The sequence below is a fragment of the Hoplias malabaricus genome, chromosome Y (assembly GCF_029633855.1).
Source record: "Hoplias malabaricus isolate fHopMal1 chromosome Y, fHopMal1.hap1, whole genome shotgun sequence".
NCBI lineage: Eukaryota > Metazoa > Chordata > Actinopteri > Characiformes > Erythrinidae > Hoplias > Hoplias malabaricus.
Window position 1 is genome coordinate 5370212 of NC_089820.1, and position 22156 is coordinate 5392367.

General features: G+C 40.0%; 1 protein-coding gene across 10 annotated transcripts in view; it reads right to left on the reverse strand.

Moving 5' to 3' along the window:
* Window positions 1–359: 359 nt before the first annotated feature.
* The window catches only part of LOC136678065 (splicing regulator ARVCF-like), a 293541-nt gene continuing 271744 nt past the window's right edge, over window positions 360–22156 (reverse strand). For 7 of the 10 annotated variants that reach the window (XM_066655878.1, XM_066655873.1, XM_066655872.1 and 4 more), the window contains 8 exons: window positions 21099–21249; window positions 17205–17397; window positions 13988–14099; window positions 13116–13203; window positions 11743–11796; window positions 9654–9745; window positions 6162–6274; window positions 360–4317 (listed from right to left, as the gene is read on the reverse strand). In XM_066655878.1, coding sequence (XP_066511975.1) covers window positions 6173–6274; window positions 9654–9745; window positions 11743–11796; window positions 13116–13203; window positions 13988–14099; window positions 17205–17397; window positions 21099–21249 — 792 coding nt within the window. In that variant the 3' untranslated portion in view covers window positions 360–4317; window positions 6162–6172. The remainder of the gene's footprint in view (window positions 4318–6161; window positions 6275–9653; window positions 9746–11742; window positions 11797–13115; window positions 13204–13987; window positions 14100–17204; window positions 17398–21098; window positions 21250–22156) is intronic. The other 3 variants (XM_066655874.1, XM_066655875.1, XM_066655876.1) reach the window with 3 other exon arrangements.

Consider the following 22156-nt stretch of genomic DNA (forward strand, 5'->3'; position numbering starts at 1 on the left):
GAAGACCACAATACACAATCTGGGGACTTCTCAGAAACCAACAGCAGGGAACTTGAAGCCTGTAGGGGCGAATGCAATGAAGCACATACTGCACACATGTGAAAAACACACAGGCAGTCCCTGCTTATTTCTAGACACACACACACATATATATATATATATAGAAACTATGTGGTGATGAGAATTTAAACTTCTTTGGTCATAATTAACACAGGTTTGTGTGGTTGGAAACAAATTTGTTTTGAGGATAACAACTCCTATGGTGAAGGACCTATGGGGGTGATATTAATATATGAAGCTCTTACAGACAGTGAATTAATGAAGGAATGAATAACTTCAACACAGACCATTTTTCCAGGCATGGTTTATTGAAAACACACCAAAGTGATACTCTACAAATCTGTATTTGTTTTTTTTTCCTTCTTTTTTATGTTGGATTCTAACAAGTGCAGACCTCCTCTCTGGGTATTAGTAAAATTGAACATAATACATTCTGTCAAATTGGCGTCATTCCCGAGCACTAACCAAAGCTCTAGCAGCTCTCTCCTCTACGACACCCCAACCCTCTGAATGGCGTCTAATCTTTTAAAGTATATAATACAATGTAAATACAAGGCAACACCCACCACCAGTCTAAGACTACACTGAAGACATGGAGGGAGTGGGGGGGCAAGGAGGAGGAGGAGGAACGAGAAGGGCACAAGAAGGAAAGGGGAGGGGCCTGTAAGAGGGTAAAAGGGAACAACAAAGAGCTGAATATAAAACACAGTTATTTGTTTTTTGTATTTTTTTTCTCAATCTAACACAGAGAAGGGTTAAGGCACATATGATAGTTACAAACACGTTTGCTACCAAGTTGTACATTTACTGTATTTTTCTGGTATTTTGTTTTCCGGACGCTTAGGATCCGTGTGATATCTACAAAGGTGAGTCTCTCTCTTGATTCCATATAGCCCCCTTCCCTCCCACCCCCCAACTTCTGTTTTCTATAAATATACAAGCCAACACACATTTGCGCTCGTGGATCCAACCTCATCAATATTACTGTACAATACCAAAATCCTTTGGTGTGTGTACTGCGAAAAAGGCAGTCAAGGACAGACAGACACACGAGTGGGATCCATGGACACGAACGAGATGCTCTTGACACAACAGGGGAATATAGAATATATTTCATCTTCCAAAATTAAAGTTAATACACAAAGCTACAGTTACTTCTCATTGTTAGAAATCTTTGTTATAACACTATGAAGAAAAAAAACGACAGATGGAAAATATAGAAGACTGCAAGCGTAAAGAGTCAAATGACAAGAGAACTCGGAAGGTACAGCAGGTGCATGCTGCGGACAAATACGACCACACACCCAACAATGTTCCTAGGGTCATCTTTTGTGGCAGGTTTTCCATCGCTTGTAACGTCTGTATCTCTCTGAAGAGTCCACTGCATAACAGGGTCCACTGAATTCCATGTTTCTGTCTTGGACGTTCCACCAATTCCCTTAACATCATGGAAATGTCTTGCAGTCCAGTTACACCACAGAGAGACAGAATACAATCGGAATCTTTACGTTTCGTCATGCTCGCTACGATATAAATAAAAACACGTCAGAAATGCAGCTGTGCCTGTGACCACAACAAGTTCGGGTGATGTCATGTTTTTAATCCAAATGTAAATGAGTTCCAACACAGTGTCCTAACAGCGACGAGCGTGAGTGATAATGAAAAACTGAAATCATTCCATATAATCACTGAAGATAGTCCAATTGCAAGAGTCAAGGCCATCTCATACCAAACAACACAAAATATGCAACATTTGGACATGACATTTTGGAATTCCACCATATCATTCATGTCTCTAGTGCAAAATGTCTTCCTTTGCTTTATACAAAATTCACAAACATTAGCACTGGGTGGACTACTTTCATTTTTCAATTCAGGTACAGAATCTCACATGTAACTTCAATGTGCATAATCCAGTTCATGTTGATTGTGGAGATGCTAAAAACATTTGTGTCTAAGCGTGGAGATTCTAATCTCTCTGACGCAAGTCAAAAAGTTCTGGTGTATAGGCAAAAGGCTGGGTTATACACTGCAAATGGCAGAGACAACAAGGTTGGGTTGAAAGGGTTCTGTGGCCAGTGTAAATTTAAAGGTTTTGAAAATACAGTTCATTAGTTACACATGGTTTGAAAAATGTACCAGTGTCCAAAAAAACTTTTGAGCTTGGTGAGTAAAGGCCTTCTGAGTGCACCACATTTGATGGACACCCTGTGTCACCTCACATCATATCCATGCTCCAATAGAATAATATTTTACCAGAAGCTATTCTATGAAACAGTTAAACCAGTCAAAGATGATTTTAAGATTGGCACTGAAGGTAAGTCACAACCTGTTGTGTTAAAATCCCAATCAACACTACCACATCAGAAGGGGAGTACTGTCACAGTTGTTGTTGCATGATCACTTTGGTTGTGGCTTAAAGCATCTAAATTGATAAAAATGTAAAAAAAAATTCAACTTTATCTGCATTTATAGTTTGTTTAAATGTGTTTTAATGTAGACACCTTGCAGGCTTTATAGCATGGTGTGGATCTGGACGCTGTAGTGCTGTTAGGACAAGGTGTAGGCTCTTCTTAGTCTCTGCCCAATTCTCCAGTGGTTTAAAGTTGTGCTCACACATCTTAAAACCTTTCAAACATTAGTCAACACTGACTGCCTCATGAATCCATTTGGCAAATAACCAGGTTTTGTGTTTATGAAATGTGTAAAGATAAAAGTCTTTTTTCTACATTTTTTTTTAATTTTTTGAAAATATAGACTATAAATAGATGGTGAGCAAAATTTTGCAGCCTCTGGTACACACCATTAAATTTAGTATCTCTCTTTCTTTCTTTTTTAATGAATGAATTAATTATTTTATTTATTTTTTTTTATTTTAACAACAAGGCAATGTATTATCCATTGCATGCGATCCCCCAAATTGTTTATGGATACACACTTAGCAATGAATATACAGCGTTAGAGATTTTTATATTGCATTTGTTTGTTTCTTTCTTTCTTTTTTCCTCTTTTATCTGTTTCATGATTCTAATATACATTTAGAAAGCCAAAAAATAGAAAATGCTTTAAGATTTCTCTCTGCTTGAGAGACACCACTAAAAAGACCCTTCCTTCACACAATCCCACATTAACTTACTTTCTTCCATTTCATTCCTTAACGCAAACCAAACATGAATAATCCAGCAGTCATCCACACATCAGGAAATTAAGTGGAATCCAGCAGGTTTCCTCACTCTTTTGTAATGACAGAAAAACTCGGATTAATCCAGCACTCTGCCACAATGCAAAACCAAATTGGCTAAAACCCCCTAGGACACATGATCACAGTATAGTTAATATCAATTCAGTCCAAAATGTGTTCATTTTTATTTCCCTTCATTATTTGAACCACCTGCTGCCCTTCACCCTGTGTTAAAATATCAGCATGAACAGACTAATAGAAATGCTTCAAAATCTCTGAATTTCATTAAAAATGAGGGACATTATTAGCTTCTCCTGTAAAGTTTTTGGAGAAACTTGGAAATGATATTATTGTTATTGTTATTATTATTATTATGGACAGTGATGATATGCTGGATGCTGCCGAATGCTGGTGAAACACACTTGGATACTCTTAGTCCCTTCAAACAAAAAAATCACAACCAATCAACTTTCTCGGAAATTACACAAAAACAACATGCCTCAAAACGAAAAAAAAAAGCGAAGCAAACGAAAAAAATAATAATACACTGCACCTCAAAAAAAAAAAAAAATCTGAAAACAAAAGAGAAATTAATTGAAAACAAATATAAACAAAAACAGTCAAACATCTGACAACATTTTCTTTCCAGTACACTTCCATGTCCTTCACATCACCTTCTTGTTTCTTGCTGTACACATTCTTCTTTCCGTCCATCTCTCAGTTAGTCTAGCCGTCCATCAGTGATGGCAAACACCAGAGACTCTGTGATCTGTCCGAGTTGCAGTGGCACTGTCAGGGTTCTCTTCGCCCAGTGGGAATGTACAATGTGGGAGAAACAGAAGAAGTTTCTTTGTTGCTGTTTTTTTTTTCTTGCCGTTTCCAGGCAACAGCTCACAAGTTTTGGCTGCTGAATGAAAGTTTCTGCATGGTGCTTTTTATTTTTTTCTTGTTTCCTTCTCTGTTTGTTTCATAAACGTCTGCTGATGAAGCCTCGTCACCCGGCGAATGGCAGAGAAAATGGCAGTGGTGGTTTTTGTGTGTTTGGAAAATCCTTTGTGGCGTCTCAGATGCTAAGCCTAAGGAGGACCATAGTAAAAGCATCACAGGGGGCACATGATATACCCTTTAAAATAGACACATCTATAATTCTACATGTGTAGTATACGTGCCAAAGGTTTGGACATAACCGCTTATGCAATTTTTACTTTATGCTGTTTTCCACTTTATTAAATAACAAAATACATGGAAACTCTGGGGTAACATGCAAATAAAATTACATAAATCAGAAATGTTGTCCTTCTGCATTCCACAACTTTGTATGGGCTCACCATATTTTGAGGAGAACACTAACTGCCCATGTGTAATGTGTTAACCAACATCGGCTCATATCACACTAAGCTTATGGGGGAAGGCATGACCATCCAGTCCACACAGAAGAAGAAGAGAGAGGATGGTGGAATGATGGGGATCAAAAGTCATGTGTTCAAGTCAGAAAATAAATAGTTAGGAAACTCTTAAATACTATTTGAGCGACAGGAGGCCTGTTAATGTACATATTAAAGAATGTTACCAAACAACTTGTACAGCATAAGCATACAAGCATCTCATTTTTCCAGGTTTTCTCAGAAAGCCCAAATTGAAAGATCTTAGCCTCAATTATGTGAGCTCTAAAATGAAAATGATTTCAAACAAAAACAAAATCGAAAGCTAATGTGCAGTTAATTGAGGCTACAGCAGCATTAGTCTAAAGTGGGCTCTCAACTTACCAAATGCCTTAGAAATGACGGTACCAGAAAACATAGCAATGTGTTACGTTAGGATTTAGAAAATTTTACATTCAGTTCTGTGTCCAAACATTTGCCCAGTACACTACAGGGAGATGTGTACAAACTGACTAAAATCCCATGTGAAAATATAACAAACAGTACATGTGTACGATTTTTTGAAACAAAAGCATAGCATGAACTGTATTTTCATATGTGATCATGTTAAATCAGCTCTAGCATGAACACAACAGAATAATAACCACATTCAATTTACAGCATCTTGGAGAATGCAGATGGGAGATAGATGACTTTTATGAAGCTGATATGAATGTTAATAAGCACATATTTTACAGCAATAACTTATCGTACTATGGGTTAAACCTAGATAGGTTCCTCATTAGAGGTCCTAAGTCTACATTAAGCTCTGGTTAGTGCCGCAGAATGTTTTTCTCGTGAGGCAAATATAAGCCCTGAGACACGTATCCCATAAATCCCAGAAGCTGAACACCAAAGGTTTCTCTGGTCCAAAGTGGATGAAGCAGGATGAGATGGAGGGGGTGGGGGTGATGAAACAGTGTTTGCAAAGCAGGATTGCTCAGCCAGGAAACAAAAGCAAAGGGCAGCACCATTGTTAAGGGGGTTCCAGGTATTTTTCTACATTTCCACATACACACTCCAATGGAAAGACATTGGATTGATGTGTAATGATTAATTGTATAATACTCTATGGACCCAATGGAGTATTTTGTTTACTATCCTAAACAGCCAGTTTTCCAAAACCACCAATACGTTTTCTTTGATACTATACTGCCCTAAAATACCCTGCGTTTACTTTTCTACCTTTAAAAAAGTACATTAGACCAAAATCTGGAATTCCCTTTAACTAAGAGACTCCTGTTACGCTATGGATGCCCACAGACAATGTCTGTAGTGAAGGAGCACCATTGATTTCCTCACAGATTGTGCCTTTAAGAAAAAACAAAATAATACTTCAATGCAGACAGACTTATGGCACTGGTCTTGAAATGACCATGGTTCTCTGGGTTAAGCATGGCAAAAAGGCATTGCAGACAAGGAGCAAGGTGTGCGAGAGGGTCACAAAAATAATCACAATCCCAAACAACAGAGACAGAACCGAACACAGCAGAACCTACCATGCATGCATTTACACCCAGGAGTCAACAGGCTGAGGCTTGACATCGCAAGCGTCCACAAGACTGATCGCCGGCCTGTTGCTCCGAATGTAGTGCTTCCTATTCGTATCATTCTGCAGCAAACAGGAGGGTTAGAGGTCAGCAAAAAAAATAAAAAATATATATAAAATGTTGATAAAAGAGAGTCAAAGGTAGGGTCAAAGCTGCAAGAGTTAGTCCTCGTGAAGAGGAAAGCATTGAAAGAAAACAAGGGGAAAGTGAGGGAAAAAAAGGGGGGCAGAGGAAAACAACAAACAACCAAAGTGAATCCATGCAAATCACAACAGGTGAACAGGGAGAGAACTGTTAGAATCTTTTAGCAAAAACCATCAAACCTGTGAAAGCAGGGTTGGCAAGGTGGGCGCAGTGCTTCAAACGAAACAATAGGGGGAGCAGCTGTGTGACCATGGGGTAAAAGTAACACTTATTGACTGTTAATAGCATGTAATATCGTCTCCTAATTTGACAACTTTGCCATTGGTAGTAGCCCAAGCTGATATATGTTTATCGTAGCACTCCCATTCACATATAGGTTTTTTGAGTCTACATTGGACAGCTATAGATCAGAACTTAAACTTCCATTATTATCTCCATCCACTATCTGTAACCGCTTATCCAATTTAGGGTCGCGGGGGGTCCAGAGCCTACCTGGAATCATCGGGCGCAAGGCGGGAATACACCCTGGAGGGGACGCCAGTCCTTCACAGGGCAACACAGACACACACACACTCACACCTACGGACACTTTCGAGTCGCCAATCCACCTGCAACGTGTGTTTTTTTTTGGACTGTGGGAGGAAACCGGAGCACCCGGAGGAAACCCACGCGGACACGGGGAGAACACACCGACTCCTCACAGACAGTCACCCGGAGCGGGAATCGAACCCACAACCTCCAGGCCCCTGGAGCTGTGTGACTGCGACACTACCTGCTGCGCCACCGTGCCGCCCAGAACTTAATCTTAATAAGACTAATTATGATCTTTGTGAAAGCTGGAGAGGGGGTTCAACCACTGACTTTATGATACACTCATCAGCTGTAAGGTGTTGCTTTCACTGGACGTGGGTGATAAAAATTGGAAGCTGTGATGATACAAATAATGTTACAGAAGTAATATAGACGTTAACAAATTAGCATACTGATGAAGTTTATTCTGTCCACTAATTTGTCGATGAAAAACCGAATTTTGTGCAAATAATCCAATGAAATGAACTGTGATTTTAATCTTTATTCAGCCTTAGCAATTACGTCATTTACTTTTATGAGAACAATAACACTATTGAGGTGAGACAGAAGACATGCAGGAGGACATTTAAATAAGTTATTTGGTCTTTTTGAGCTCATTCAGATGTCTTCAATAATGAACGTGGTCTGTGGCTATTGAGCAGCTGAACTGCAGGGCAGTTAATCAATTCCCTCATCTGGACAACACTGAATGACTGAGGCCCATGTAATCGAACACTAAAGAGGCTCACACATTCAAGAATCGATGCCTCCTACCACTTCCACACGTCGTCCATAGCATGGAAATAAGGACACACTATATGTTTTTCTACTTAATATCTTTGATCCAATCCCCAGCAGGAAATCCTGAGGCTCATGTTTCCAAATCTCTACTCACAAGGCTTCTGAAGGCAACGCTGCCTTCAAAGAGGCAAGATGGAATTAGTGGGGATGAGAGCGGACAAACCACAGGGGTCTGGATGGAGCTTTACCGGACTATGGTAAAGTATTTAAAAATCTCCACCCATTGTGTGCTAACCAATCACATTCATCCCTCCAGTTTGCTGCTAAAACCAAGTATATTATTTCTTCCTCGAAGGCAGCTCTGCTTTCAGAACCATTTTGAATAGTGATTTTGTTCACAAGTACTTGAGTGAGGTCAAGCACAGGACAGGAGCTGGATTCTCTGGTGGTCTTCACATTCAGTCACAATTAATGACTTTAAACATCACATAGAAGTCTAGCCATTCACTAGTAACAGCAAAAAAACTGTTATTGATTGTTATAGCTAGCAAATATAGCTATACCTTAAAGACCCCTTAGAATACTCACCTGAAAGTAAGAGGGAGGAGGGGGACTGGTTTCCTATCCTCCTCCAAAAGTTACATAGTGCAGTTTCTATTCTCTGGCCCTTTAAGCCTAGTCCTGGTTGACACTGTTCATGTCTAAGCTAAGCAATGCTTCTAAAACCAACCTTTGGTTATAGCCACCCAGGAGCTCCTGGGATAAATTACTAATGCTTGCTTTCTGTAACATGACTAAACTATAATTTTCTTATACATATAGTAATTATCAATTATTGTGATACAACAAAATGTGTCCTTATTTGTCATTTCATAGCTCTACTTCAGAGCATTTCACATTAATGTTGCATCCTCAACGTCTCCCTAGAAACATAAAACCATCATCAAAAGGAAGATATGTTATACAATAGTTATCCATTTATGCCCAACTCCTGCCATCCTGTTTAGGAATAAGAGACATATTAGTAGAAATGATCATTTTAATCAGTCAAAATATTATGACCACCTCCTTGTTTCTGCATTGTCATTTCTCACAGCTCCACTAGTCAGACAGGAGCACTTTGTAGTTCTACAATTAGACTCAAATACAGATCTCTTGATCTGCATAGTTTGCTTGCCCTTTTTAACCCTGTTTTTCAATGGTCAGGACTCCCACAGAGCAGGTATAATTTGGGTGGTAGATCATTCTCAATGCTGCAGTGACACTGATGTCGTGGTGGTATAAGTGGATCAGACACAGCAGTGCTGCTGGAGTTTGGAGTCTGGAGTGACACTGAAGTCCTCAGTGTCACTGCTGGACTGAGAATAGTCCACCAACCAAAAATATCCAGCCAACGGCGTCTTGTGTCCACTGATGAAGGACTAGAGAACGACCAACAAAAACTGTGAAGCAACAGATGAGCTACTGTCTCTGACTTTACATTTACAAGATGGACCAATGAGAAAGGTGTGTTTAACAGAGTGGATAGAGAGGGTACATAGTGTTTAAGAACTCCAGCAGTACTGTCTGATCCCCTTGTACCAGAGCAACACACACCACCATGTCAGTGTCACTGCAGTGCTGAGAATGATCCATGACCCAAACTAGCAACCTAGATGTTCTATATATTCAAATACATGCATTTTGGAGGCTATTACTTTCATTCTGTAAATAGAGAGAGGTGGCACAGTAATTCCAATAATAATTTCACCTGCTGTAACTGTTTATAGCAACTCTGTTTTGAGGAATGTATTCATTGCCAATATGTAAATGCAGCTTGACTCTAAGTTGAACTAAAGGACAGTTAAAGGATAAAATGACATTAGCCTTATAACTCATAGGGCAAAAATGAAGAAGCACACCTCAGACACTTGGATGATCAACTACATAAATACATTTAGTTAAATGGGGAAATTTAGTCAATACAGAAGTCTTCCCAACTCTCACCTTCAGTGGCTCCCGCTCAGTCAAGTCTGACGAACCATCGCTGGTTTTGTATTTGCAGTCTTTGTCCCTTTGGTCAATAGTGGAATAGCCATCTGCGAAAGAGAGAGCGAAAGAGCAGACAGACTGCATTAGTTTTGAGTCACACACAAAGTATTACATAAAGCGTCGCTTTCCGTGCATCTTCTAAAGGAGCCATGACACATGCAAGACACTTCTGATAAAACTTGGGTGAGTGTTGATGTGCCGAAGCAGAACATTTCATTACCTCCCTGCTCCGAGGCATCCCTTTGCCTCTACTTCTTGCTACCATCTAAATGTCTCCCTCTCGCCCACCACCCCAGCTTCTCCCGGCCCACACACTGTCCAATTACTGTCAGTCAGGCTTGCCCAGAGCCCCAAAAGCATTGCGGGATGTGAGGCAGCATGGTGGAAGGGTGTAGAGGCAAAGGCTGATGAGTGCACTCCTCATCTGCATGTGCCCTTTGGGGACTGGCTTTTCTGCTGCAGTTTCTAGCACTGCGCTACTGACGCTAATGCTAATGTGGACCCTACAGAAAACCTGCTTACAATAATTACAGCCACTTTATTAGAAACCCTGCTTTGTAGATTCACCTTGCTCATATACACACAACCTATTTATTTTTAGCTGGTGGACCACTCCTAACCTAGTGGGGACATTGACAGTGTGTTAAACCCCGATCAACATGGCTGCGTCTGATATACTAGGGTGACCATACATCACCCTCTATTCCCTGGACAAGCTCTCTTTTTTGGACCTAAAACCTACTACTGTGCCACCCTGGGAACCACTAGATTAGTACAAATTATTTTTACACCCATCACTTCCCAGACAGATGAAACGTGGTCTCTGACTTTTGCACAGTGTTATAATTCACAGGGAATACAAACAGATTCCTCTGCCTCCACCACAATTATGAACAGTTGATGTTATGTGGTGGATAACACCACAGCTCTCATTTATTTGTGTTTGATTCTTAGTTTATGAATATTTCTAGCTCATAAGCTGTGCGTGACTGTGTGTAACCTGCCAAATGACATATTTGCTTTTCCATAGAAACTGGATAACTCCATGTTCCCATAAACTAGGGTATGTCTCAGTACCTGTTATATATACCAGTATATATATATATATAATTTCTGGTTGATAAAATGTAAATGTGCATGTTTTAAAATAATTAAAATCTCAATAAGAGTTTTCTGGGGTAAACTAGTTGCTTTAATGTCATTACAACACAGTGATTCTGTTTTGTAGCTTGGTAAGAAAAGAAAATATGAAGCAGGAACTGACAAGCAAAAGTGTTTTTATACTTCATTTATTGTTATTTCTTTATTTGTTGTGTAGGGCCAAGGTTTAAATGGGAAGCAATAATATTATCTGTCCATAAAGGCAATCGTTAGTTGTCTTTTTATAAAGTATCTTTATGTTTGCTGTTAGAACATAGTTGCCACCCCCTCTCACCAAATATATGGTCATCTCACTGCCTGACTGACTCTGTCAATGGCAGTGTCAGCACTAAGTGGGTGACTCACTGCCCAAATAGCATCTGGTCAGCAGTGGTCCTAATAAAGTGGTCAGTGACTGGTGCTTTTACACCAGAGTTCATCTCAACACACTTCTGCTGCCACAAGGACAGGAAGCAGACTAATAGTGTGGAGATAAGGGGGTTCAGTGCCTCTAGAGACCACAATGTTCCACATGAGACTTACGAACAAAGGACAACAATTTACTACCAGTTCATTGGACAGAGAGTGGGCAGACAGCATTCTGAAGAAACAGGCAAATTCCCAGAGCTCGACACAAACACCGTGTCAAAAGAGGAACTTCACAGACAGCATTAGAACCAAAATCATGGCTGCAAGCATTCTGTTAAAAAAATTTTTTTTTCCATCAGATTAGTGAAATAGCTGGAAGGCTGCCTTTCTGGCAACAATCACCAAATGATCATTTCCATTGCAAAATTCACAGATGGTAAAAACGTGTTAGAAAGTTTAAAGTTGCATTCCCACAAAACAAAACAAAAAGCACGGATGTTTAGGTCTTTGGACGGCATGCAAAACGCACTCTTACCTGGACCAAGCTCATCCATAGGTATCATAGCACCACTGCCACAGCCTCTGTCGCCTGCAAAGCATTCAAAGGCTGTATCTTTCATCACTTTAGTACATGACTAGTTTAATAGTGGTGCTTTTGTTACAAAAGACAAACTCAGAAGTAGACCTAGACCTAGGTGCAGCACTTGTGGCAGCGTAAGATATCAAATCACCCAAGGTAACAATCCTAGCATTGGATGGGAGAACACACCAAACTCCTCACAGACATTCACCCGGAGCGGGACTTCAACCCATAACCTCCAGGTCCCTGAAACCGTGTGACTGCGACACTACCTGCTGCGCCATCGTGCTGCCCCTATTCTAATATTAGAATAAAAAAAAATAAAATAAAAAAAACTGTGCACAGTACTGTACCTATTGTAAAATTATTTTGGTCATTCTAAGAAGGATCCTAACTCAGTGAATGCAGGATCTTCAGAGGTCCTAAAATGTACATTGTAACATGTATCAATTTTTGCCTTTTGCACAAGTGTGATAACTGACTGCAGCACCGTGTTCAACCAGCTCAGATCAATACCCAAATGCAAAAAATGTAAGATACCTCATAACTCAACAAGTTAAAAAGTGATCATGTGTGGGAATGCTACTACCTTGTTGTGCTATACTCAGTAAATGAACTTAAGTTAATGAGGTTTTACAGTGACTAGTACTTGTTACTCTTGTAAATCAATTAACTGACAATAAACTACAGGCCAGGACCAGGCCTATCCAGAACACCACTATATAATTCTGACAAATTGAGAAGGATGAAGTGGGAATGTCAGCTAGACGTATCATACATCTACATATATCGTCTGTGAACTGGCAATGTACGGTGAAACAGCAATAACAAAAGAATTTGACATTTGAACATGCTGTCATCTTGAAGACTCCTCTCTTAATGAGATGCTTGCAGCTCAAGTTGCTTTTTATTTTAGCAATAACTTCAGCGATTAATTCTGGTGGAGGGGAGGTGGTCTAGTTACTTGCAGCCTTGCCTGTAACAAGAAATGTCTATTTCTTTCCAATTTCCAGTGTTAATGTCATACTAAAACCCTTGATTAACTCTGAATGATGAGATGTGGTGGGAGCACCAAAGGTCAAACACAAGATGGCGTGAGAGAGGCAGTGATGATCATAAATGGTTATGAAGAACAGACAATGCACTTGCCAAGATGGAAATAATCTATGACTGTACTTGCTAATGTCTACTGAGATACATCTATGGAACTATACATACACAAAAACACACTCTCTCTCTAGCACTTGAAACAAAGGAATCATGACGCTGGTGTGACTCCTGAACTGTTTGTATTCACGTTACATTTCAGTTGGTTTTCTTGTACTAACCTTGGTTCTTCTCCATGAGGGGCAGGGTGGTGTCGTCGTAGCCTGGCTTTCCACTCTTGGAGCCTTTGGGAGCTCCACTAGCGGTGGGCTGCAGGAGGAGAATGCAGAAATTCAGCACAGAAACAGTGAGATGGTTTAACAAATCAATATTCTTAGATAGCATGAAGTTGACACAGAAGTGCTGTATGTCAAAACATTTTAAGACACTACTTACAATTAACAAATACTGCTCATTGAAAAGGCACCTATGGTAGACACAGCTATAGAAATACAGCTTGTAAGATCTACATAGAAAAGGACTGTCAACAGAATGGGGTGCTGTCTAGGGCTATTAAGCAGTGAAAACACAAGCTTTATGAAACTTCATGAATTTCTTTCAGTGCTCACTATTGATCTTGGTGCTGAATTCTAGCCCAAAGCCCTCATAGAAAAGTAGAATCCATTACTGAAACAATGGTGTGGGGGGGGGGGGCATACTCCCATTGACTACACTTGATTTCACTACAATGAATTGTGTTGTTCACTATGTTATATGAAGTGTCCAATAATTGGCCTTAAAAACCTGTGACTTTCCCAGAAGCTCACAAAGTGGTTTTGGATCAGAGTGACTCCAAAGAATAGAGAAGTTCACCTGTTTTTACCAGAAACTATAAGAGATACCTTACTTTTAGAGGAACATGCCTGGAACTTTTACAAATTGTCCTATAAAGGCAAGGCCAGTGCCCCTAAAAGCTCTCAAGAGCCCTTGATGGAGGTCTCAGAGACACAGAGGGCACTTTGCTGGATGCAGGGGACTTGATGAGGTTAGATCTTGTAGGTAAGCTAGCAGATGAAAGATTCCCTCTGTGTCCCCATCTCAGATTACATCGTACCTGAAAATGAGTTTTGCTCCAGCCATCCTTGGTTAAAGTATTCCTCAGTTCCTTGTAGCTCCAGACAGTCTGCAGGATGTGGGAGGCAGCCTTGGTCTCTCTGGCTGACTGGCTGCAGGGCAGGAAACAGAGGATGGAGATTTTATACAAGATCTAGTACCAATTTCAGTTAGGAGAATGTAGCATTTAGCAAGGTCAGACATTTGACAGTGACTCTAAGCTGTTTTATAAAGGGTGAATGACAAACCACACTACTGCCTTAGTACGCTAGAGGGTGCAAGGCAGCTATGTACTGAGACATTCCCATACCCAACCGTTGATAATTTTGGTGGAGGTAGAGGAATCTAATTGCATCCCTTTTGAATTATAACACTATGTAAAAGCCAGAGACCACCCTTCAACTGCCTGGGAAGTTCATTTTTCATTCATTCATTACCTGTAACCGCTTATCCAGTTCAGGGTCGCGGTGGGTCCAGAGCCTACCTGGAATCATTGGGCGAAAGGTGGGAATACACCCTGGAGGGGGCGCCAGTCCTTCACAGGGTAACACAGACACACACATTCACACCTACGGACACGTTTGAGTCGCCAATCCACCTACCAACGTGTGTTTTTGGACTGTTGGAGGAAACCGGAGCACCCGGAGGAAACCCACGCGGACACGGGGAGAACACACCAACTCCTCACAGACAGTCACCCGGAGCGGGAATCGAACCCACAACCTCCAGGCCCCTGGAGCTGTGTGACTGCCACACTACCTGCTGCACCACCGTGCCGCCCTACTGCCTGGGAAGTGATTTGTGTAAAAATAATTTGCACTAATCTTGTGGTTCCCAAACTTTTTCTGCAGCGCCCCCTTTTGTACATGTGAATATGTCTTTTGCATTCTGACACCACTGTTATTTATTTTGAACACTGAAATTCATACAAAACCGCAACTTATCAGCTTACGTCACTGTGTAGAGTAGCTGCCATATTGGGGACCTACTCATTACTCAAACACACAACTCATATAAAAACTGTTATGTTTTTCTTCTTCAACACTTTTTGTCCTCGATTAGATATTAAAATTAGTGAAATATAAGTATGGATCCCTGGTCCATTTATCCACGACATATTTGTAAACAGAGCTCTAAGCCAAATAGTGCCATGCTCCCTACATAGTGCACATCACAGATAATAATAAAAAAAAATGTAAACCTAAGAGCTGACAAATTTTTTTTTTCGTCATACAATACACTATGTGAGTGTAGAAATTTCGTTTAATTTATGACAGACAATGTGCCCTACAGAGGGTGTAGGGAGAATTTGGCTTGTGTCTCTTACATACTAAAAAAACAAAATAAATAATAATTAAAAAAAGACTGAAGTAAGATGATTACTGAAGCTTTTATATGATCTGTGTATGAATATCTCACACAGATTCAGTCACAAGAGCTGAGAAATGCATTGGGGTATAACATATATAACATAAGATTTCCATTGGATCTTATGCTAATGTGGCTAACAGAGTATAACAGTCTTTTTCTCCTCATTTTCAAACAGTGCGATTATATTACTCATATTATTTATTGTATTATTTAGCAGCTTTGAATCTGAGAAATGCAGAAAAGAAAAACAATTTAAAACCAACTTTTCCAAAATAGATCTGGACATTATCAGATGTTTTCACTTCATTAACTCCCTTCATCAACTACAGTTATATGGAGTTTACTAAACTTGAAAAAGGCAAATTATGAGCTGAGCATGTACTGATGTTTTAAGGACATATAGTTAATCTACTCCAATTGATGCTCAGTGAAGGACAAAATCAAGCCTGATTGGGCTTTATCAAAGAGTGTGGGTGTGAATAATAGAAATGAGGTGTGAAATAAGGTCAGGTAGGACTGTCTATTGAAGAAAGGGATGATTAAAGAGTCACTTCTGTTCTCTGGAGGCATTTGATGTTTTCTAAGAGGGCAATTGTTAATTCCTTCCGTGTCTCCATTCTTAGGAAACATGTAAAAAATGCTGTAGAACTAGAGTACACAAAGTCCACACCAGACTTTAATTATGAGTGCAGTTTCTAGAACTTTCCTACTCTCTCTGACTCACAATGTCTGTGATACATAATCTCCCCATTACTGTTCTATAATATATGTTTACAATGAATAATGCAGCCATTCAACAAATACACTATTAACTAATATGAATGACTAAACAAATGTATGCAAAACAGCTCCGGAGAGACATAAATCTCATATATATTTTACTAAACAAGAATACAATGTTCTTCATATTGCCTGCACATAATGATAAAGTGGAATTCCATTTGTCACTGGCAAAAGAAAAAGCTTAGTTTCACTTTCTAACCTCCTCTTTATCTCTTTACTGAAGCAGAACCATATTTTAGCTTCCATTTCACGAATATTACTGAACGGAATTACAGCCGACTGAAGCAAAACATTAAGTCCACTTGCTGATATGATGTTTAGGTATGTGACACATCTCAAACCGATGTCCAAATGAATGTCCAGACCCAGGTCTTGACTTTACACACTTCACTGCTTGAGGCCCTATGACTCTAATAAAGAAGAATTGTAAAACATAGAAAATAGGCAAATATTTTCAAGCATTAAATATCCAACCATACGCAACAGCATTGGTTTAGCACTTACAAGCCTCATTCACTCAGTGCATTGTATGTGTAGATAAAAAAAAACATATAATAAATGTCTCATCTCACTGTTGGGTGAAGTAATCTATGTAGAGAGAATGGAACTAATTGGAACTCACACAAGCTTCTCATTTTGGTTGCTTTGCTGTGCTGCCAGTGTTGGCTGAGGCGAACGTTCTATGTGCATGCTTACAGTTAAACAAACACATGCCCACGAATTGGATATGTATTCGATCTAGGACCGCATATGAAAGTGACATGATTTGACATGTCCACACAGCCACAAAAAGATCAGATCAGTTACATTAAGGAAAAGGTCAGATCCAAGCCATTTCAGCCTGGTAATGTGAAAGTAGCCTTAGTGATCCCCCAGAGGGGTGCTAGCTGAAGAGTTATTATTGTTGTAGGGGTGGGTTTTCTTCTCAGGTTTAGCTTTTATGGCCTGAGCTGGAGGCTCAGCACAAACAGTCACAGTCTACCACTACATTTCACAGATTCAAAAAATGTTTGGAAGTTCACAGTTAGCATAAATAACCATTAAAGTGACTCCAAAAACGCTACCTGGTCCTGTTGATGGCCACAAGCTTGTCGATGGCCTGAGCCGAGATGAGTGAGCGGGCGTTCTCTGAGCTGTCCGTCACAATCTCATGGATGGTGTTGAGGATTGCCACCACTGTGTCCTCCTCCAGGTTCTTGGCTGGCCGTTGCTGACCACTTGGCAGGTTGCTGACCAAGTCTCTCATGGCGTAACTCCCTGTGGTGGGCAACAAAAAAATTCTTTAAAAAATAAATCACATTCATCTTCTCCTACTCTGTAAAAGATGCCTTAAAAAAAGAGAGAATGTCTTCTACTCAGACCAGAACTCTGACATTTATCCCTCATGAGATTCTCTTAATTAGAACTTTGAAGATTATTCAGCCTATTAAATATTTCACTTATTTGAAAATATGAAATGGTATTCTCGCTCTGGTGAAGCAGCTGGTGAACATTGCTTCTCTTGAGCCTTCATTCCTCAGATGTAATTTTCACTTTCCAGTGGAGGCAGATGTAGAAGGTTTCATTGAGAGCGTTGTTGAACATTTTCTAAGATAAATACAATTAACCACTAAATTCTTGACAATTAAATTCACTGCACCAGGCTTGAACCTGCTGGTGTCTTCAAGGCCTACTGGACCATTCAAATTTTACTTCATTTTTGGACCAAATACATTATATTGCTTGTACATCTCAGGAGACATTATATATTAGTTAAATTTTCTAAGCCTCAATTTTAAGTCTGAATTGTATTTTAAAAACAAATGCCCAATTCTGGTATGATATAGATCTACCTAATTATACCTACAGTCAGAATTGTACCTGTACCCTCTTTGAATTCTATAATTTTATGTTTCAGGTGATAATATTAAATGTCTGGAACTTTGAAGGTCTTAAAATTAGGTAAATACAATGAAAAAGAACATGATATATTGCAATGTGTCACAAATATTCTTAAACAAAATTAGGCCAGAAGACAGAAACACATTGATCTACTGGAGATGCATTTACGAACCATCGTGTCTCGGTCAGACATTCTAGGCTTCCTCTCTCTATGCTCGTGGCAGAGAAATGGCACATGAGATTATGTGTTAATTTAAACAGTGAATAAAATCTTACAGACACATTAGACTTCAGCCACGTACAAAAAAACTGTCGTTTTTCTCCTCAAACATACTATTCCACCTTAAAAGATGTGGAGCTTCTGAACATAAACAAACCACAGTGAACAGTGTTTCCCCACAATCAAAGACATTGCCTTTAACACAATTCCAAGGAGGAAAGACATCAGCAATGTTCTTAGAGAAGCAATTGTGCAGCCCATAAATCTGGGGAGGATTATAAGGCCATCTCCAAACAATTGGAAGTCTATCATTCTACAGGGTGGTTAGTGATATTAACTTCCTGTTTGTGGCACATTATTATATGGGAGGGGGAAAACTTTTCAAGATGGGTGGTGACCATGGCAGCCATTTTGAAGTCGGCCATTTTGGATCCAACTTTTGTTTTTTCAATGGGAAGAGGGTCATGTGACACATCAAACCTTTTGGGAATTTGACAAGAAAAACAATGGTGCTTGGTTTTAATGTAACTTTATTCTTTCATTAGTTATTTACAAGTTTCTGCCCATTGTGTTGGATTGTCAATGCAACCCTCTTCTCCCACTCTTCACACACTGATAGCAACACCACAGAAGAAAGGCTAGCACAGGCTTCCAGTATCCGTAGTTTCAGGTGCGGCACATCTCCTATCTTCACAACATGGACAATTGCCTTCAGATGACCCCAAAGATAAAAGTCTAAGGGGGTCAGATCTGGAGACCTTGGGGGCCATTCAACTGGCCGCAATGGTCACCACCCATCTTGAAAAGTTTTCCCACCTCCCATATACTAATGTGCCACAAACAGGAAGTTAATATCACCAACCATTCCCATTTTATTAAGGTGTATCCACCCTGTACAGTGAGAGAAGATTATTCACAAGTGGAAAACATTCAAGACAGTTGTTTTCTCAGGACTGGATGTCCCAGCAATTTCACCCCACATTCTCAGAAAAAAAAGATACATTATTGGTAACTAAAGGAACAAACAGTTTAAATGTACTTTTAAAGGTACAACAATGTTTTAAAATCTAGCTGTGTTCCCTAAAATTACATAATATTCTCTTCTACAGAAGGAGAGGTGAATTTTTGCAAACATTCATTATAGATCTGTGTAAAATAAGGAGAACATAATAAAATAAAAGTCCAGGAGAGGAAATAAGGCTTATGAAATCAACACAATTTTAAAATCTACAGTTATAATAGAATAAGGTACAATTATGTGTGTACCCTGATTGAAGGTACCTTGAGCGTACCACCATAGTGACAGCCAAAGGTACCATTACAGTGACAGTTTTTCTAACAGTGCAGGTCAGACCATGCAGTGCTCAGAGGGAAAAAAAATCCAACTGCTACATCTCAGACTTTACAGGACTGAGCTACGTGGAGAAAAAGACAAGTATGGCTTATTTGGAAGAATTGCTTGGAGAAGGCACCATCTTTCTAAAAAAGAAAATGGCAGTGCAGTTTAAGATTGCAAAGCTGCATCTGAACAAAGTGTAAGCTTTCTGGAACAATGTTCTTTGGACTGATGGGACCAAAGTGAATATGTCTGGCCACAATGTACAGCAACATGTTTGGCAAAAAAACCCAACACAGCATATCAGCGCCAACAACTCATACTAACTGTCAAGGACAGTGGTGGAGGGGTGACGAATTGGGCTTGTTTTGCCAAAAAGAAACATGGTGTTGGAATGGCTCAGTCAGAGACTTGACCTCAAACTAACAGAAGTGCTCTGGCAGGACCTTAAAGGTGCTGTTCACAACTGTAATCAAAAAACACTTTTTATAATTTGCTAGCTCTCCAGTCTGTTTCCGTGCTAGAAACTAGTGTGGTGTGTTTACGAAGCCCCGGTAAATGAATGAAAAGGTAAACTGTATGCTAGTCTCTCTCTGCTCATCTCAGAGGCATCTGGAGTATTTTTAGATAGAGGAGAGAACTCCAAACATTGAAAAGCTGAACCAAAATCAGGATATTAAGATTGCTTCATATGTGGGAAAGAAATTTTTGTTATTTTTGTTGTTTCTGATCATTTAAGGTGGAAATGTCTCCAAATTTGGGAGACGGTTTACTGCAAATGCTACATAACTAAACTAGGGTGACCAGACGTCCTCTTTTACCCGGACATGTCCTCTTTTTTAGACTTAAAAAAATGTCCGGGGGGAATTTCACAAAGGATTTTGAAGAAAAAAGGATTTTGTTTTTCTAGAGTTTACATACAATTTCAAGAAGCATTCCCTTCACAAACTAGTCCCGCCCTCCCCTACCCCGAGTGAGAAGGGGGAGTGGTGAAGTAGCCTAGAATCTTCTGATTGGACGGTCTGACTGTAGAGCTACCGTTATTGGTCGATAACCTTCTCTGTAAACATTTAATTGGTCAGTCTGCACGTCAGTAGTCCTTGTTTACGTCAGGCAAAGCTCATGGACCTATCCTCATCTCGAGCAGCTATGCTGAAACATAAAATAAGTTCTCGGAAGAATTAAAAAAGAAATTCCCATGTTTTGTGTAGAAAATAAAAGGTGTAAAGGACCTAAAAGCACACATAGGTTAAGCTAAGCATACAACGGCAGCGAGGGGTGATGGCCCAGCCCCCCCCCCCCCCCCACCCTGAGACGTGTCCTCTTTTTCACCATCTCAGATCTGGTCACCCTAACTAAACAAGTCAAATTACTGGTTTTCTGTGATAATTCAAATAAATAAAAACGTAAAGATAAGTTAAACTTCAGCCACGGACAAGCAGTCATTTTTTCCCCCTCAAACACACCGTTGCACCTTAAAAGACTCTTAGCTTCTTAGCTAGGGCTTGGTGGTCTTCTCACCGATAAGGTCTTTGTTGCGGCGGTCAATGGACAGGTTGCGGAGGGCAATGGCCACAGCCCGGACCACCTTGTCGGAATCTGAGCGAAGCAGCTCCACCAGGATGGGAAGACCTTTCTCCTTCCTCACTGTGGCTCGGATGTAGTTGGACCACTGCAGAAGAAGAACAAAGGGAATGTTGTGGGCAAATGTTTGTTCCTCCCTGGTCAAATGAATTTTTCATTGTTTTAAAACTTAAGAACCAGATGCAAATATTTCATAGTCACATATGTGATGCGTATTAAATGTAGGAGGACACATTGTCCACTGCTGGAAAAACTAAATAAAAATCTGGTCTACTTTTCAACATCCCTGGAAAAGACCAGATAATAAGTTAATAAATTTAATAAATAACAACCCCTTAGAAATGATTCAAATTACCTTGGAATTACCCGTTGTTACGCTGACTAAATATGAAAATGAAGGGAGTAGTTCTCTATATTTTATACATTTGCTTATCCAGAGCAAATCTTTTTTTATTCTAATACTTTGAAAACCATGCAATATTTCACCCAACGTTGCAATGTCAGAGTGGCCAGAGAAAAGGCATTCAGTATGTTTCTATCCACACTGCAAAGTCGTCACATTAGGAAACATTCCATTGCTCCGTTCTCATCCAGTCCAGGAGCCACTAAATAATAAAATGTGTTGCTATTAAACTTCACTGTCTCCGTCTCCTTGATTCATGAAACCCTCTCTGTCTGAGATGAAAGAAACCTCTCTTCTCGACTAGCTCTGTGCCCTTGAGATATAATTATACATCTGCAGTCCCTCATTGCAGCCAGTAGGGGGAGGTGGCGAGCTTTTTCCAAATTGTAATCTCCCACCACGGTGGGGATGAAGGCACAAAATCCTCTTACGGAGCTATGAACGCGCCCCAGTCTCAGGGGATTCGGAGTGTTAGAGGATTGTGGTCCCAGTGTGTGGCCCCCACACACATAGCATTGGTCGGTACAGTGCTCAGAAAGGGCGGGGAAGACACGAGAAACAACAGGAAGCTGCAGAAGAGCGAAATGATTGG